This window comes from Canis lupus, chromosome 7 (assembly GCF_011100685.1).
Source record: "Canis lupus familiaris isolate Mischka breed German Shepherd chromosome 7, alternate assembly UU_Cfam_GSD_1.0, whole genome shotgun sequence".
Lineage (NCBI taxonomy): Eukaryota > Metazoa > Chordata > Mammalia > Carnivora > Canidae > Canis > Canis lupus.
The window spans coordinates 45,294,250-45,309,567 of NC_049228.1; the positions used below are offsets into that span (position 1 = coordinate 45,294,250).

General features: G+C 44.6%; 1 protein-coding gene across 1 annotated transcript in view; it reads left to right on the plus strand.

Annotated features, from left to right (window-relative positions):
• Window positions 1-11,649, plus strand: part of EPG5 (ectopic P-granules autophagy protein 5 homolog) — a 101,045-nt gene extending 89,396 nt beyond the window's left edge. The window contains exons 40-44 of the mRNA XM_038543374.1: window positions 2,894-3,136; window positions 4,384-4,600; window positions 4,781-4,996; window positions 7,346-7,460; window positions 9,703-11,649. Of these exons, the coding sequence (XP_038399302.1) occupies window positions 2,894-3,136; window positions 4,384-4,600; window positions 4,781-4,996; window positions 7,346-7,460; window positions 9,703-9,885 (974 nt within the window). The 3' untranslated portion in view covers window positions 9,886-11,649. The remainder of the gene's footprint in view (window positions 1-2,893; window positions 3,137-4,383; window positions 4,601-4,780; window positions 4,997-7,345; window positions 7,461-9,702) is intronic.
• The last annotated feature ends 3,669 nt before the right edge of the window (window positions 11,650-15,318 follow it).

Below are 15,318 nucleotides of genomic sequence, written 5' to 3' on the forward strand. Positions count from 1 at the left end.
CATAATAGAAATCTAGAAGATTTGGAACTGGATAAAAAACCAGAATGCTTCAAAACTTGTGGAGTACAGCTAAAGTGGGGCTTAATTTCTTGGCCTTAAATGCTTATATTAAAATTTTAAAAAGATGAAGGTTAATAAGAATCCAGCTTGAGAAGTTATAAAAGAATAGCAAAATACAACCAAAAACTCTAGCAGGAAAGAGATAATAATCTGGAGAACATAAGTAGGGAGAGAGTGAGTGTGAAGAACAATGAAAGTGGCAGATTAATGTGTAGGTAAATCTACACGAAATGTGACCGTCTAAAACAATAATAATAGTAATGCCTCCTGGGGTTGTGGCACCAGCAGGGAGAGGTAGTAGGAGTTAGAATGTTACAGAGCCCCTGCACTGTCTGGGAGCCAGTTAACAGCCGACTTTGAAAAGTCAAGAGTGCACATGTAATTTGTAAGGCAACCACTGTAAGAATGTTGGAATGGTATTTAACCTCCAGACCAAAAGAGAAAAAGTAGAATAAGAAATAATGAAAAGAAGCAAAAGAGAGAAAAAGGAATGTAGAATAGGAGGAATAAATGGAAAGTATATTGTAAGATAGTAGATTTAGACTCAGTTACATCAGTAATTACATTAAATATGAGTGACAAAAATTATTACACTGGATACAAGAAAGAAGAAAAACACAACCCAGTAGAAAAAATGAACAAGACCCTTGAGTTGATATTCTACAAAAGAGAATATCTAATATTCATGGAAAGGTGCTAACCATATTAATAATTAGGGAAATGCATATAGTGACAGGTGATGATACATCCACCAGAATGAATACAGTTAAAGTTTCAATACAAAATTGGTGAATATGTGGATCAGTGTAACTCATCTGCTGATCAGAGGGAATTGATACAACCATTTTTAAAAGTTGGGCATCCATCATCTACTAGTTTATATATTCTATGACTCAGAATTCTGATCCTTGAAATATTCCAAAAGAAATGCACCTGTGCCCTGGGAAATGTGAACAGTGTCTATAGGTATGTATCTGAGGGAGTCCATGACCAGAAACAACCCATGTTTTTAGTAGGAAGGTTGAGTTGTTGTATATCCACATAATAGAATGTAGCAGTCAGAATCTGCCACCACATGGGTGAATCTCACAAACGTTTTAATGCTTATTTAAATACTGTTTGAAAATAGGCAACTATAGTATTTAGGGAAGCATAGCAATTGAAAGCTAGTGTTGCTGTCTGAGTTGGTTGGAATTGGTGAACCAAAAATTAATTGGAATTTCTTGAATACATCTGCCATTTAGACTTACCGCACTGCATATATAATGTGGTAGTTAAAAAGCAGATTCTGGAACCAGACTAACTGGGCTTTCCACTTGCTAACCATGTGATCTTGTACAAATTGTATAACTTCATTTGCAAAATGGTTATAATAATTGTACTGTTTCATATGCACATGGTAAGCATGGAATGAGGTAGTGCACCTATCTCTTTAGTATCATCCCCTCTAGCCAGTAACACCCAATTGATGTTAAAAGAAAAAAAGAAAAATTAGCAAGTGATACTGGAGAAATGGTTCTAGAATTGATCAAATGTGTTTAGGCTGTGAAGGTCATATAATAGCTGGCCAAGCACAGGAGAGGAAGGCATTTTAGAAAGATCTTCATTAGAAGAGTGACAGGATCAGATCTGGTTTTTAAGAAAACATTTGTTGACTGTATTGATGATGCATAGGGAGGGATCTATTAGGAGGCTTACTGTACTAGTTTTTTGTTACTGAGTCATCCTTAAAAGGCAAATTATAATTACAGTTGCTTTTGAACTGAACTTCGGAGTTACGGCCTTAGAGAAGAATGCGTGTACCCACAGGAATACATGACAAAATACGTACTCACACACATATATTGTTGAGCTTACGTCTAGAACTTTGGTTTCTGAAGTCCATGCTTGATAAGTAGGTCTTGTAGTAACATTAAATTAGTAACTTGCAGGTGGGCAAGTTTGATTTAATGGTGTGGCGAGTAAGACCCAGACTCCCCTGCTCTCACTCGTATGACTACCAAAGCCTTGTTGTGACAAAGCCCCATTTCTAGTCTATTGAAAAATGTTACCTAGCTCAAGGAGAGCTAGAAGTACTTGGTAGAAACTATAGCCTGTTGAATAGTTTTCTCTACAAATTCCTGGTAAAAGAGGTTTTCTATTTTGAGATGAGAGGAAGGAACCCACCTCAGTAACCTGCTCATTTGCAGGTCTCTTGTCCAATGAATTTGCTTTTTCTTGCATGCTGTGCCCCTTTCATCTCTCAATTTTTTGGAAAGATTTATTTATATTATCAGTCTGTCCACTTTTCTTATTTAAAAAAAAAAACAAAAGATGCTAAGTTAGCAGCTCTTTTAAGAAGGCTTAAAAAGATTTTTCTCTTCTATATTTAGTTTTAAGTAATAATAATCTCTCTTCCTTATAAATTACTCCAGAATATCGACAGCTTTGGCCACGATGAGAGCGGAGGTATTTTTTTCTAAACAGTTTACCAGGTGACTTCTGAGATCTGTGTATTTGGTTTTCCAAATGAGCAAATTTTGGCAGCTAAAGTTTAAGTAAGCATGTTCTGATAAATAATTTAGTCTTCCATACCAGCTTGATATGTGTCTTTATGAAAGGATTACTATACTCGGCCACCTGCTGTAACCAGGGATCTCTGGGTGGTTCCTTACTGTGCCCTTAAAAAGTACTGATGTGCAGCATCTGATCCTTAACAGCCAAGCACCATCCAGAGTACTCGCTCTGGTCCTTCAAGTGTGGTCCTAAGATGTGCCTGGAGTGCAGCCTAGGTTGCTCACATGTCCGTGGCTGTTCCGGCAGCCTCTTATGGTGTGTCTGTGTTCCCTTGCAGACATGGACAGCCAGACCCGCCACATGGCCCTCAGCAGCCTCTTTATGGAAGTCCTAATGATGATGAACAATGCCACTATTCCGACAGCAGAGTTCCTCCGGGGCAGTGTGCGGACCTGGATTGGGCAGAAAGTGCACGGGCTGGTGGTCCTGCCCCTCTTAACAGCAGCCTGTCAGAGCCTGGCTTCTGTCCGCCACATGGCTGAGACCACAGAAGCCTGCATTGCTGCCTACTTCAAAGAAGGTATGAAGCTCCTTTTAGGGTGGTCCTTTCCAGGGGAGAGTGAAGCTTTATCACAAGGAGGTACCTTTTTAGACCCTCCCCAATGGGTGATTGTACCATTCATATTTCCTTGTTAATATAGCTGATACTTTAGTATGTATTTTGTTTGCAAAGATCTGCGGTTAGCATGAGAACCTATGGCCCGTGTCTGTTAGTACAACCATGTTTCTGGGGAGGGAACCTCTAATTCATTTCATAGTGGATTTAGAGGTCAGGCTCGCCCTTTTATGGTAGACACATCATGTAAGAGCCATACTCTTCAAATGCTATAAACCAGAATCTTTATATAAGACCCCTATGTTCTTTTTCTATTTTTGTCACTTGTTAAAATGAATTTTCATGTAGTCTTTCACTGATTTTTGTCACATCTGTTGAACTATTACAAAGAGGTCAATTCTCATCCCACTCCTCCCTTTTTAATATTTTTCTTATTCCCTAAACTCTGATTCTGGAAACAACATGGTCTGGTTAAGAATTGTTCAGGTTTGCACTACTCCACTCTAATACCCAGTAACACATCATTGTGCATACAGTAGGAGAGAAAGAAGTATATTAGAGCAAGAATGCCAGGAGATAACCATAACCCACACCTGCCCTTTCTTGGCCACCCATGACATGTCCCCATGTCCCCCCATGGAAGGTGCTGTGCATGTCACCATCTCCCCATGGTCATTTCCCCACCCCCCAAAGAATTGAGAACAATTAGGATAATACTCCTGCTTCAAATTCACTCATGTTACTAAAATCAAAACAATTTTTTTCAATCGATTTCCTTTGAAGTGTGAGTCTAGCTAAGCTTTGAAAAGTGGAAATACTTCAGTTGGATAGAGTAATAAGAATTTTCCTTGGAAAAGCTTAAGTATTCATAACATACTTAAAAGGTATCGGATGAAGTTAAGACCATTAGTTGATTGGACAGGCCACTGGTGTCTACCTGCAATTTTAATGACCATAGAATGATGAGAAGAGTTAACTGCGAGAACACAGTGCTTAGTTCTGACTTCTGTCCCTCTGCAGTGGCTAGCAGGGGCATAGGCAGTTAGTGTGTTAGGTTTCCAGTCTGAGTCACCATGCATGTGTCCCTTGGTTGCTCTCCGGGGCCCACATGGGCTTGACTTAAAGCCTAAAGTTAAAAGATGCATTACAGCAGTTAAATGATTTGATTCCTGTTTTTATCTTGCTATCTTTTCTTGGTGTTCTTTTCTTAGGTTCCCTCAATCAGAATTTAGGATGGGGCCCCATTCTGGTGTCCCTTCAAGTGCCTGAGCTCACCATAGAAGAATTTCTGCAGGAATGCCTGTCCCTCAGCAGTTACCTGACTCTTTATGTCTACTTGCTTCAGTGTTTAAATAGTGAACAGACTCTAAGGAACGAAATGAAAGTGCTGCTTCTCTTAAGCAAGTGGTTGGAACAGGTGTATCCAAGGTGTGTTGGCCCTATGGCTATACTATTGCACTCACTGTATTCATATTATTACCTGTTAGCCTAAGCTTTTAAAGTACTAAATGTCCCCTCTACATAAAATTCAAATGTGGACTTTCAGTTAAATGGGAGCGGAAAGAATCCACTTCTGATTTTATTTTCCTCCTGGGCCTCCCTCCGCAGCTCCATGCAGGATGAGGCCAAGCTGTTCCTGTGGTGGCACCAAGTCCTGCAGCTGTCCCTGATTCAGACGGAGCAGAGTGACTCAGTCTTGATAGAATCTGTCATTCGAGTTCTGCTCATGCTTCAGAGCAGGCTGAGTCTGCTGGCCGAGGAGAGGCTCAGCTCTGGGCTGCTGGGGGCAATTGGGCTGGGCCGGAAGTCCCCCCTGTCTAACAGGTAAGGAAGCACCTACCCCTGCTCTCCTAAGGGGGCCTCGGCATCTGCTCCTCCTCAGGGATTGTGACACTTTGTAGGTTTTTTGACTTAGGGCTAGGATCCCCCCAGATTAGGAGAAAAAAAAAAAAAAGGGCAGCACCTGATTACATCTTTATATTTTAAAAAACATGTTTATTTTTTTCTCATTTGTTTAATAAATTTATTTTTTATTGGTGTTCAATTTGCCAACATACAGAGTAACACCCAGTGCTCATCCCCTCAAGTGCCCCCCTCAGTGCCCGTCACCCATTCGCCCCCACCCCCCGCCCTCCTCCCCTTCCACCACCCCTAGTTCGTTTCCCAGAGTTAGGAGTCTTCATGTTCTGTCTCCCTTTCTGATATTTCCTACCCATTTCTTCTCCCTTCCCTTCTATTCCCTTTCACTATTATTTATATTCCCCAAATGAATGAGACCATATAATGTTTGTCCTTCTCCGATTGACTTACTTCACTCAGCATAATACCCTCCAGTTCTATCCACGTTGAAGCAAATGGTGGGTATTTGTCGTTTCTAATGGCTGAGTAATATTCCATTGTATACATAAACCACATCTTCTTTATCCATTCATCTTTCGATGGACACCGAGGCTCCTTCCACAGTTTGGCTATTGTGGACATTGCTGCTATAAACATCGGGGTGCAGGTGTCCTGGCATTTCATTGCATCTGTATCTTTGGGGTAAATCCCCAGCAATGCAATTGCTGGGTCGTTTTCATGTTTAAAGAATGTTTTCCTAGTAGCATCTCTTGTTGCATTTTGACTTTGTAACCTGACCACAGTCCTGATGTCTCTCTGGTTCTGAGCCAGTGATGATGTGCAAGGTTCGGTTAAAACACCCACTTAGCTGTTTCACTGCATACTTTGTCAGGGCAGTCCAGGTCCCATGAGGGACTCCGTCTCCTAGAGCTCTAAGTCAAGATGAGTTAAAATTAACTGATAAGAATAAGTAATGAGAAACAAGTCTAAGTTTTTGTTGCTAAATATTCCAAAGCATGAAAGAATTTGCCACTAGCCTCCCAATTTATCTCACTTATTTGCATAATGGTTTTCTTTCCAAAGCCTTATCAGTGTTGAAGAGAGTTCTTTTACCATTCTGATGTCAGCATTCTTGTGGAGTAGCCCATCCTCTTGCTGCAACTTTGGGAATCACTTTGTCCAAACCAGTTCACATCATGTTTCTTTGTGATAGAATTTAGCAGGAGTATGTGATTTTGATTCCCTTAAATCGTGATAGACTACACATAACACTAAGTTTATTATGACAGCCCTTTTAAACTGTACAATTCAGTAGCAGTTAGTTCATACACAATGTTGTTGCAACCGTCACCATTGTGTCCTTCCAGAATGTTTCTGCCACCCCAGCAGGAAATCCCATATTCATGAAATAGGTACCCCCTGAACCCCTCTCCCCTGCATCCTGGCAGCCACCAGCTGATTTTCTGACTTTATTGTATCTATTCTGGACATCTCATATAAATAGAATCATCTAGTATGTGTGTCTTGCTTCTGTGACTTTGCATGAAGTTTCAAGACTCATCCATGTTTTATCATATATCTACCTCATTTCTTTTAATGGCTGAGTAATATTCCGTCGTATGGATGTCCCACATTTTGTTTATCCAATCATCAGTTGATAGGCATTTGGGTTGTTTACACTTTTTGGCTGTTGTGAAGAGTGCCGCTATAAAATTCATTTACAGATTTCTGTTAGAACACCTGCTTTCCATTCTTTTGAGTATATGCCCAGGAGCAAAATTGATGGGTCATAAGGTCACTCTCTGCTTAGGTTACTGAGTAACTGCCAGAACCTGTTTTCCTGTGCCATTTCTCATACTCACTAGTGATGTCTGAGAGTTCCAATTATTCTACGTGTTGGCAATGCTTTTATTCTTGAGTCTGAATTTTGCTTACATTGTTCAGGCAGTGATAATGGAAAGAAGATGAACACTTCTTCTTGATCACTGTTAAGATTTTCCTGCAGAGGGGGGCACCTAAGTGGGTCAGTCAGTTGAGCATCTATCTGCCTTTGACTTAGGTCATGATCCCAGGGTCCTGGGATTGAGCCCCACATCAGGCTCCCTGCTCAGTGGGGAGTCTGCTTCTCCCTTTCCCTCTGCCTCTCTCCTTGCTTGTGCTTGCTCTCTCTCTCTCAAATAAATAAATAAATAAAATCTAAAAAGTTTTCTTGCAGAGGCTAGCAACATTAGGTCTGGAATGTGTTTATCTAGTTTTTAAAGAGAAACTGTGGTATTTATTTTAAAATCTTTGCTTTAATAGTCACTCACTTCTGACCTCTTCCTGACACCCAAGGTTTCGAGTGGTGGCTCGAGGCATGGCCGCCTTCCTTTCAGTTCAGGTTCCTTCGGAGGATCAGATCCGTTTGAAGCCTGGCTCGGAATTACATCTGACCCCAAAAGCTCAACAGGTCAGTAAAAACAGTGTTACCATTATGGGGTAGGAGTCCTCCAGCAGGCCTGCTCAGGAGGCAGGTGGGTGGCAGCTGTGGTCTTTACACATGATGACAACACGATGACATGACTTACTGGAGTGGCTCTTCAGTATGCTCTATGTTCTGGTAAATGGTTAGTGCATATGGCTGCCTCGGATTTTGGACCATCTTTGTAGGTGCTTGCCTAGAGCACTGTCAGTGCCATCGTACAAGAAGCAGGGCCATGGGCAAGCCAGCCAGTCTGATGAACATGACTGTGTGCTGACCGGCCGGTCACCTGCTGGGGGTTGGGGGCTGGCACGGACAATGGAGCCACAGCCTAGACTGATTAGGTAGGCTGAGCTCTAACTTGGAACCAAGGAAGGGGGTCCTGTTGTATGAGTCTGGACATTAACCACTGTTGGCTGCTGTTGGAATAACCAACCATGGACAGAATGGCAGCTATGAGAAATTATAGTTTGTTCTAAAAACACGGAGAAAGGCCACATGGCAGTGGTCCCATCCCCATAACTATTTGCATCTGTAAACTAGCTCGCCACGTGCATACAGAAGAGTCTCAGGTAAAATGATGGCAAGCATTCTTGAGTCCTCACTACATGGCCGGCACTGTTGTAAATTTTAACTCACTTGAAATTAATGAGTTAAAGTTTTAACTCATTGAATCCTTATAACCCCTTGTACCATAGAAAGTGTGTCTATCCTGGTTGTGCAGTGAGGAAGTGGAGCAGAGAGGGCGGGGCCGAGACTCGCTCAGGCTGGTGGCTCCGGCTTCCCCCTCTGTGCTGCACAGTCCTCTCTGTGAATGGTAGGCGCTCACACCCTCAGCTCTCCCTCCCTTGCAGCCTTGCAGAGTCTGAGCCAGCCACATTCAGAGTGATCTCTTGGTTATTAAGAGCACACATCCAGTGATCCAGTCAGCAGGTTCTTTGCAGGCTTCTTGGTTTCTCTAATACCCGATACATGTCACAGACTGACCTGACAACTGCTATTTGAGTCCCTAATGTCATCTGGAGCCATGTGTGAATTGTCATAGGTAGGCAGGCAGTTCTCCCCAGGGCCAGTTGTGAAGTCAGCGTGATGCATTTCCAGGTGTATTTGAGAAGTCCAATGCTAGCAAGTCCCCTGGGCCTCACCTCTGCCTTCATTCCCTTAGAGTGAGGACTCCTACATGTCCCCATTGATCCTGTTCTTAGGTTGAACTCTCTTCACACAGCAGTTAGGTTGGTACCCAAATCTCTTCAGTTTAGCTTCCACTCCAAAACGTCCTTCTTCAGCCATTTATTTCTAAGCTGCTGGTTAATTTACCATCCTCAGAATCTTCTTCCTTGTTTACTGAGCCAAGCAAATTCCACCATTTAATCTGTATTCTCTAGTGTAGTGGTCACTGTATCCGAGAGGGGAAGGTGTGGGGGACTTTATGGTCATATTCACCATCCCTGGTGGTGGGTGAGCCTGTATAGCTGGAAAATAAAACTCTCCCTCCACCAAGAACCATTGTTCCTATTTTGTTTTCTCCAAATAGTTTTTTTCTCTTCTCCCACTATGAAGAAAGGACAGTATAAAATTATGGAATTAAAAAATATTTTTCCTTATTCCCAAAGAGGGCCACGGGAACACCTTCATTGTAATGAGCATTGTAATGGGCAAAGCCGGAGGAACTTGATTTGTACTTTGTTGACTTGATAGAACTACCTTATTGTTTACCCTCAGCAGCTCTCAGATACTGGTTTCTTTTGAATTTCCTACAGTTTAATATGTTTAGTTTAATAACATGATTTTTGTAACCTAAGAACAAACCCGACAGCAAATCCAACATCTCACAGGCCACTGGCACCAGGGATTTCCAGTTTGGGCTCTAGGAGGAGAGGCAGCAGGTGGGAATGGTTCTGTGCTTGCACTGGCGTGAAGGAGGACGAGGCAGTAGGCCAGCCTGCTTGTAGCAGTGGCTGTCCATGGGGAAGGCTTGAGACATAGCACAGGCCAGGAAGAGGGAGGGCTGGATTATGGAAGGCGGCAGAAGCCAGAGAAGCTTGAGTTGCTGGCTCAACTCAATGGTCCCACTGTGGTTAATCACTGCCTGCCTTTGGGACTCCTCCTCCTAGATCTGTAGGTTCTCGGAGGCTCACAGTTGTACCAGATAACGGCAGGTGTGCTGCACCTGTGGGAATCACATTATATGCGTCCATGTGGTTAACCCTTGTGTCTTTGTGTCTTTTAGGCTCTAACTGCTCTTGAATCCTTGACCTCAAGTAAGCAGTATGTTGAATACCAGAACCAGATATCACAAGCTGCACAATTTATAAAGCATCCTGGCCATTGCCTCCAAGATGGAAAAAGCTTCCTGGCTCTTCTTGTTAACTGTCTCTATCCAGAAGTGCATTATTTGGACAACATACGATAGTAACACTGAGTATCACAAGAAACCCTATTGCTGTTTATGTTTACATTTAACTTTGCTGTTGCACAAGTAACTTTGCTCAGTCTCACTGCAGAGCTCAGTTTGGCCAATGAGTTAGTTGCATCCCGACTGAGATGCAAGTTGGGAGGCACTAAATAATTCTGTCACGCATGCGCACATGTGTATGCGTGTGTATGTGTGCTTTCTTAGTTCTAGAAACTTCCGGGGGCCTTTTTAGTTTTTATGTTTACCCAACAAGAAACTTACTAAGTCTCACTTGGGCACAGAGCCACTCTCAGCTGCTGGATCCCCAGTCACCTCATAGGACCCCGCCCGGGGCTCTTTTGCATCCCTGTTTTATTTAAATCTCAAGAATACTGTGCCAGATCTAACTGCTTTGGGAATCATGTAGAACCCTCACTTTCGAATCCCATTTATGTTCCTTCAAGGTGTAAAACAAGCTTTGAAAATTTCTGCATTTCTCAAATATGGGGAAATAACACCAGCTTAAAAGTATCCCTTCCCTCCGAGTGGAGGTAAGAATGTTGAATTAAAGCAAGTCATTGTCTAAAAAGTGGCCACTTGATCCTGCTTATAGTGGATGGCAGAGATGGTGACAAGTCCATTCCCATCCAGCTGTGGTCCTCATGGAGAAGATGCCCGTGTCAACCTAGGTGGCATGTGATGAGCAGACTGTGCACAGGCGTGTTTTGTTTGATCCCTTGGTGGAGGGTGGGGTCATTATAGACATAATCCGTGTTGAGCCTGTCCCAGCCCATTCCTTCATTCCCATGGCTCCCCCAGCCCCTGGAGACACCAAAGTTTGCAACTCTTGGTAGATAGCAGGCTTGAAATCTAAAAGCTTTGCTGTCTAGAGAGAGAGACAGTCTGAGACCTTGATGCTCTGTTCCCTGCTTGTTTCTTCATCCCACATCTAAACTCAGATGAAGTCAGCATACCTGCTGAAGCCCTGGTCTGTGGAAAATTGGCTTTTCCCCATAGCCCTGTGCCTTCTATTGTTTACAGCTCACTCCTTCCCAACACCCACCTGTAGCCTTGCCTTGTCCTGTTGCCGGCGTCTTGCTCTTATTGTTTTCCCCGCAGAATGAGCAGCTTGACTTTTGTCTTCCTCATTCCCTTGGCTCAGAATTGATTTTGTTTGTTCAGCTTGCATACCATGTCTTCTGTTCATAGGCTACTTATAACCCAAGGATATTTATGTAAAAACATCTGAACTGAGCTACTAGCAGGGGGTAGGGATGTAAGTTAACAGAGTGATTGTCTCTTTTCAGATACCCTTTTGGAGTGCTTCCCCTGTGTGGAAGGGTACAGGAGCTTTCCTTCCTTTTGAACTTCTCTAGTTGGACAGAACACTCTGCCTCACAGATGACGATCACCCCTGTGCAGCCTCCACATTTGTGGAGGGCACCAGGTGCCATCTCAAGAGGGGCACGTCACAGAGCTAGCCTGGGTTTGGCTTCTCCCCGTTGTCGACATCAGTCAGCTTCCCTGTGCTGTGTAAGAAAATGGTAGAAGCTGTGAGCAGTTTGGTGGCCGGTGTGGCCACAGAGGTTTTGTGACAGGAAGGGTTGTTTTGCGTCTGAGGAAGCTGAAATTATTGATATCCTAGAATGTGAAAATTTTGAGTGACAGTATGTACATTTTAAAGAAAATTATGATGAATCTATTAATTTTCAAAGGTTTGTAATATTTATAATGTGTTTGGTCTGTAAAAATTATAATAAATAAAATCACTCTTTGGTTGTAGCTGGCAAGAATATGAATTTTAGGGTCCTCACACTATCCTGTCAGGGACTGCAGTTAAAGTGGATGCAGACTCTTAGGCCTGATATCCTCTATCTCACCTGCCACTGGAACTGGACCATCAGGGATGGTCCACGAGAGCGCTTCCTCTCTAACTCCTTCTTGCGCATCAACAGTGGAAGCTCTGCTTGTCATACAGCCTCCTCAGAGTGGCTCTGGGCTAAGAAAGCACTTTCAAGACAGTGTGATAAGATAGTTCCAAAGGTGGCAGCGCTGTTGTCGCCTCCTGGGGCAGAACAGACCTCCTCCCATTGGCTTCCAGGAGTGATGTACCTTTGCTGCCAAGTGGTCTCAGTGTGGGGTGCACAGGGCCAGTTTCCAAGACCGTTGCCTGCTTTGAGCTTGCACAGACCTTCCCCTCGTGTGCCCCTGGGCGGCACCTGGCCAAGGACGGGCACCTCCCCTGCTTCTGCACCCGTCTCCCCCTGGCTCTGCAGCACCAGAGGATGTGTCTGAGAGGCACATTCCATCTTCCCCCATCTCCTGGCTCCTGCACCAGCCATGACAAGGGAAGCTGGGAAGAAGCTGGAAGGCACGGATGCTGAGGACTGGAGGTTGTACTCATGCGTCTGCTCAGCCTGATGGAGGAGCCAGGACCCATGTGCAGGTCCCCACAGCTCCTGGGTCCTCAGAGAACCTCCTGATCTGTTTGGGGCTCAGTCATACCTGCTTCCTGGTGTTGCCTGAGCGTCTCTGTTCTCAGGCGGAACAAGCCTGTCCAAAAAATGAAAACCCCCAGAGGAGCCTAATGTCACTTTAATCAAGTGCCAACCCCATTCCCCCAGTCAGTTGCTAATGTCAGTGTGTCCAATTGTCCAGGCTAGTAGAGTGTTCATGCCCTTTCTTCCTTTGAATGAAGGTGATACACAGTGTTTCTACTGGGTTTTTAATACTGAGATTATGAATTTCTTCTGGAGCAGGCAGCAAATGCTGTAGAATCCTGACTTTTGACGTCAGCAGGGTCATCTGGTCCCGCCTCTCTCAGCAGGCATCCCTAGCCCTGCCCTTCCAGCCTCCTCTCCTGACCCCCTCCCACCTCCCCTCTGCCTCCTCTCCCCACCGGCCCCGCCCCCAGACCTGTAGTCCCACCCCCATGGACATGTCCAGGTGGCCCTGGGCCAGCTACCCTCCCACCCCCTACCCCCAGAACTGCTCTATATTGCGCTTTGGCTGGAGCAGGCCAGCCAGGCAGGGGCTGCTCTCACTCCTCAGACAAATCTTCCACCATTTCCAGCCCTCATCACACCTCCAACCCCACTCGTCCACCCCTGGTCTCCAGGCTGAGTGCTCAGTGCCTTTTGCTGGTCCTCATCCCCTGAACATCTAACAGGGCTGCTCTTTGGGAAAGAGTGCCCCAGTTAGCCCATGTTACTCCGAGAGGGCGGCATCCACGGGCTCGAGACCAGGGAGGCTCCGAGGGCACAACCTGGGGGGGGGGCACTCACCTGCAGACTCCCCTTTTTGGTGCCCTCCACCTGGCCCCTGCACGGGGGTCGGCAGGGCAGTGTGGGCCAAGCAGCGAGGTTCACTCCCCAGGCCCCAGGTGACAGCATGGGCTCTCACCGGCCCCCACGGTGGTTGGCACATCGCTTGGCAGCAAATTCCAACAACAGACCTTGGTTCGACATCAGCTGCCACCAAAGACTGGCCTCCCCGCCTGTGTGTGTGATGCGCTGGTAACAGTAAGGCGCCCTTGTGTGTAAACTGCTCTTCGTTTGGGGCCAACTTTATGGCTTATTTTGAGGTAGTTGCTAAATATTCTTCTGTTCAGTTGTCTTTTAAACAAAATGGAGAGTATAATGTTGGAAACAAACATGTTGTTTTTTTTTTTCTTTTTTAAAGTATTCTACTGATCTTCCATTGGAATCTGGGTTGAGCTGGATAAAGTTCTTGGCTTACAGCCAGGAGCTCATCCTGACCTTGTTCTGGTCTGCAATGATCCTCACACATTACTGAGCCATCGAGTGTCCTGTACAAGCTATAGAATTGATGCTTCCTCTAGTCTGGATAGGTCCCTGATTTCTGAGGACAATAACTTGAAAAAATAACTGACCCTCTTTTGGGATAATGAGATCACTTAAGGAATGAATGTTGTTTATAATAACTCTTATTTTTTAATGTGCAAATGTAATATGTCTCACCAAGCACTGAAGGTTAGAATTTATTTTTCTTTCAATGGCTTAAAATCACTTATGGGGTCACAGGTACTTCCTAAGTGTGTTTAATGCTCTCCTTCCCACATGTCTAGTGTGGCTTTTAAAAACCACAACTTATTTGGTCATTAAATGTGCAATATTCGCTTCTTATTGTTTAGCATTTTACATGCTTGTGCGAAGGAGGAGTTTTTATATAATGATGAGAAACAGGGAGAAATGAAAATTGGCTTAAGCAAAATTCTGCAAATAAACCAGAATCAAATTTAATTTACATGTGGTGGACATGTCTCATTTTTGGCAAGTTGGTTGGCAGGTCTTTTGATCCAGAAACCTCACTAAGACAAATGTGAAATTAGAAAGCTGGTAATGGGTAGAATCTATATATCGTTGTGACCTGTCACCACACCACACCCAAGGCCTCTAGTTTCAAAGGGAATTTAATGCTTAGGGGTTTAAGACCTGGCATAGACAGGCGGCCACCTGGTGATCCCAGAGAGTTCAGGAGAGCCCTGAGTCTGTGATGTGGTTGTGACCTTAGCAAGTGGAAGGACAAGAAGCTTCTGGAAGGCTCCACTGCCAGAGTTCGTGGTGGGGATGGGACACCTCGGAGGACTGAGCTGCCAGGAGAGGGCCTCCTAACCTGAGCTCAGAGCTCGCTCTTACTATTCTTTTCATTAACATTTCTTTTTTTTTTTTTAAAGCTTTATTTATTCATAAGAAACACAGAGAGGCAGAGACACAGAGAGGGAGAAGCAGGTTCCCTGCAGGGAGCCTGATGCGGGATTCAATCCCCAGAACTCCAGGATCACACTCTGGGCTGAAGGCAGGCGCTATGGGACTAGATCCCTGGACCCCAGGATCATGTCCTGAGCCAAAGGCAGATGCTCCACTACTGAGCCACCCAGGTGTCCCTTCATTAACATTTCTAAGACACATCTGGAATGGGCCAAAGTATGGTGGAGGGTCTGCACTTGTGGTATTAACATCAATTTGGGATTTCCCCGGGACAGGACCTCTTCTACCCTTGTCTGCATTTGGCAGATAGAACCACAGGAATTAGGGACTGGACAGCAGATCAGAGACAAGCTGTGCCACCTCCTTGAATTCTAAGAATCCTGTTCCCTGTCTCGAGATGCGTGGGCTTTCTTGCTGGGCCACACCCACAGAAGTGCAGCCAGAAGTGGCCCCTGTCACTGTGGGGCGACTCAGAATTAGGGAAGGTCTTCATCTAAGGATGAAGGAGCTGGGATCTTCCTCCAAAAACTGCTCCTCTTCTGAAGACAGCCCTCTTCCCCCTTGGTCTTCCTTTGTTAGCCAAATCCTTTTAGGAAACAGCCCTACATTCCTGATCTGATGTCAGTGACCAATGTGGCCTCTCACCTGAACACCATATTTTAACATAGCCTAAATTTGTGCCTTAGACCAGATTTACCCCGGACTCAGCCAACCTTCCCAG